The sequence below is a fragment of the Rhinopithecus bieti genome, unplaced genomic scaffold (genome assembly GCF_001698545.2).
Source record: "Rhinopithecus bieti isolate Rb0 unplaced genomic scaffold, ASM169854v2 scaffold_13704, whole genome shotgun sequence".
Classification (NCBI taxonomy): domain Eukaryota; kingdom Metazoa; phylum Chordata; class Mammalia; order Primates; family Cercopithecidae; genus Rhinopithecus; species Rhinopithecus bieti.
The window spans coordinates 2,295,595-2,298,523 of record NW_016808231.1 but is presented as its reverse complement, the minus strand read 5'-3'; the positions used below and the strand labels follow the sequence as shown (position 1 = coordinate 2,298,523).

At 60.5% G+C, this 2,929-nt stretch overlaps 1 protein-coding gene across 2 annotated transcripts in view; it reads left to right on the top strand.

The window, feature by feature from the left end:
* Positions 1 to 1,808: 1,808 nt before the first annotated feature.
* Positions 1,809 to 2,929, top strand: part of ITM2C (integral membrane protein 2C) — a 14,412-nt gene continuing 13,291 nt past the window's right edge. For both annotated transcript variants that reach the window (XM_017886350.1, XM_017886351.1), the window contains exon 1: positions 1,809 to 2,123. In XM_017886350.1, the coding sequence (XP_017741839.1) occupies positions 2,004 to 2,123 (120 nt within the window). In that variant the 5' untranslated portion in view covers positions 1,809 to 2,003. The remainder of the gene's footprint in view (positions 2,124 to 2,929) is intronic.

Below are 2,929 nucleotides of genomic sequence, written 5' to 3'. Positions count from 1 at the left end.
GTAAATGTTGATAGATACAAGCCACCTAAACAAAAGCTCTTGGGGTCCTGAAACCAAAAAATTTAGAAATCACTGCACTAGGTTTTGCGCCTGGCACTTGGCCAGCACTGAGCCCATGGTCAAGGGTAAGGAGAGGCCTGAAGAGTGCTGAAGGTGCAAAGGAAAGGGATTTATCCCAGCCAATCCAGGAAGGCCTTCCAGGGGAAGTAGGGTACTCGCCTGCCAATCTCAGGCATGCAGATGCTTCACCCAGGTGGCCCTGTCTTGCTGACCAGAGATTTGTGCCGAACCAGCTCTGCGACCCTGGGTTTAGTTATGCTACTTTCTATCACTATTAACATGAGGCGAATGTGTAGGTCACAGGGGCTGTGACGAAAAGTAAACAATAGAATGCACGTGAAAGAATGCCACACATACAAGATTTCACATGACCACATCCTTGGTGGCTGGGTTGTGTCTGGGGCATCCCTGTTTTCTGCCACAGAGCTTAACACAATGCTTGGCACACAGAAGTGCTTGGAAAGCACTGAGTGAAGGAATGCTTGTTGGGGATGTGGCCTAAGCAAGGCGTGGAGCTCGCCTTCTCCAAACACCAGGGTTCACATCGGATCTGGAGCAGGTGATGAGTGGTAGCCCATACCACCTTCCTCTCTGGCTCTGGGCCAAACCAGATTCCTCCTGTCTCCGCCAAACCATCTGTCTTCTTCCACCTCCCCATTCCCTCCCCTAGTTCCCCAGGCTGGTGGCCTTAGCATCAGTTAGACTTTCTTCTTTCTCCACCTGTCTGTCCTCAAGTCTGCTAGGTTCATCCAAGATCTGAGCCAAGATGTCTGGGTCTGGGATGTGGGCGCTAAGGGCCCAAGGCAGCTGCAAAAGACCTGAAAGGTAAGAAGAGAGATCAGACCCCGGACTGTCCTCAAGAAGCTGGCGGACTCCCCTGCCCTCCACTGGCAGCCCAACAGCAGAACCAAAGCGGACCATTCAGCACAACCTGTGTGTGTTGCTGGGCGCTGTCCCTGGCCCAGTCTGTACCAGGAACAAAGAGGAAAGATTCAGGGCGTCAGTGCCAAGAGCAGCCATCCCAGCAACAGAAGCCCCTGCCTCCCCAGTACCCATGATACTTTGCAGAAGCAGAGTCTTGAGTGGAACCCAAGCCTCTGATACCCGCCCTGGGGGTCTTCCATCACTCTCACCAGGGTCCTCCTGGATGAGTGAGACAAGGGCAGTTCAGGAGGTCACCCAATAACTGAGGTCGCAGCAACACGAAGGAGTCAGGGAGCAGGGGCGGCCTTCCCTTCTCCACTCCTGGCGGCTCCAGCGTGCACCCCAGGGCCCCTCAGGAAGGTTTTGCAGGAATAAAGAATGAAGGCAGAAGCAAGATGGAGAATGAAGGAGGCGTGGATGGCTTCAGAAGGCAAGGCGAGGCAGCAGGCACCTGCCTCAAAGCCTCCTCCCTGAGCCAAGGACAGGTCGGAGGAGGGGGGCGTGGGGGCAGGTACAGCGGAGGCTCCAGCGTTTCTAAAGGGGAAGATCTGAAGTGGGGCAGGAGAGACGGGGGAGTTGTCTGGAAGCTGCATTTGCCTGGCAAACACTGGGTTAACAAAGACTTGCGTTGCGGGGGATGCTGGCCTTGGAGGGGGAACGCGAAGGGATTATGCTACAGAGAACGGATTCGAGCGTGACGGCTGAATGAATGAGTGAGCGAGTGAGTGAGTGAGTGACTGTGCGAGCGAGCGGCAGAGGGAACTCCGACCCGTCCCAGGTGCGGAGCGGCGCGCCCGGCAGGGGTCACAGCGGGCCCCGCGGGTGGGAAGGGGGCGCAGGCGCGGCGGGCGCCGGGGCCCTCCCGCCGGGACGGGGCGGGGAGGGCTGGGGGTGGGGTTAGAGAGAGGGACGCGAGCGGGATCCAAACTTCCGGTGCCTGCAGAGCTCGGAGCGGCGGAGGCACAGACCGAGGCTGCACCGGCAGAGGCTGCGGGGCGGACGCGCGGGCCGGCGCAGCCATGGTGAAGATTAGCTTCCAGCCCGCCGTGGCTGGCGTCAAGGGCGACAAGGCTGACAAGGCGTCGGCGTCGGCCCCGGCGCCGGCCTCGGCCACCGAGATCCTGCTGACGCCGGCTAGGGTGAGAGGGTCTGGGGCTCAGGCGGGGGGGCGGGGGACCCAGGCGCGCCCCGTCGGCTCTGGGGACTGCCCGAGGCGCATCAGGGCCCCAGTGCCCGGGGTGGAGCGGGGTTGGGAAGTCTCGAATGATTGCTTATCCCAGAGGAGGGGGCTTGAGTCCCGTACTAAAGCGGCAGCCAAAAGCCGAAGTCCCCAGAGTAGGAGGAGTCTGGTTCTGGTCTTCAGGTGGAGAAGCGCTCGAGGTCTCTTCCAAAAGTGGGGGCCCCTCGCCGCCTGATACGGGGAGGGGGCTGGTCCGACGAAGTTCGAGGAATGTTGGTGGGGGGTACGCGTCTGGTTCCAATCTACGGGGAAAGCCGCGAGTCGAGTCCCCAGGTGGGGGATGGGAGGAGGGTTAGACGTAGTTTTTCCAAAGTAGGGAGGTGGGACCTGATTGGCTGGGGAATTGGGGGTAGGGGGGTCTGGTACCAACAAAGTGGGTGGGGCCGTTGATTTCCTCCCAAATTGGGGGCTGCGGGGAACAGAGGATGTGCTGCTTGGCCTGCACCGGAATTGACAAACCAGAAAGTGATGAAATGGAAATCAGCCAGAACCGACGGGGCTGAGCTTCTAGACGGCGGGGTCCGAGGCCGGGCGCCCCTTCCCACCCCACGCCCTGCCGTCTGGGCCTCCCTGCTCCCCTCTCTTTTCTCCACTCACAGCCTCTCGCTGGGCTGTCCCCCGACCCCACGGGGAGGGCTCCCAACTGCCCCAGTGCCCTCGAATCCTGGGTCCCTGGGCTCTGTGCGCACCCCCCCCCGCCCCCAT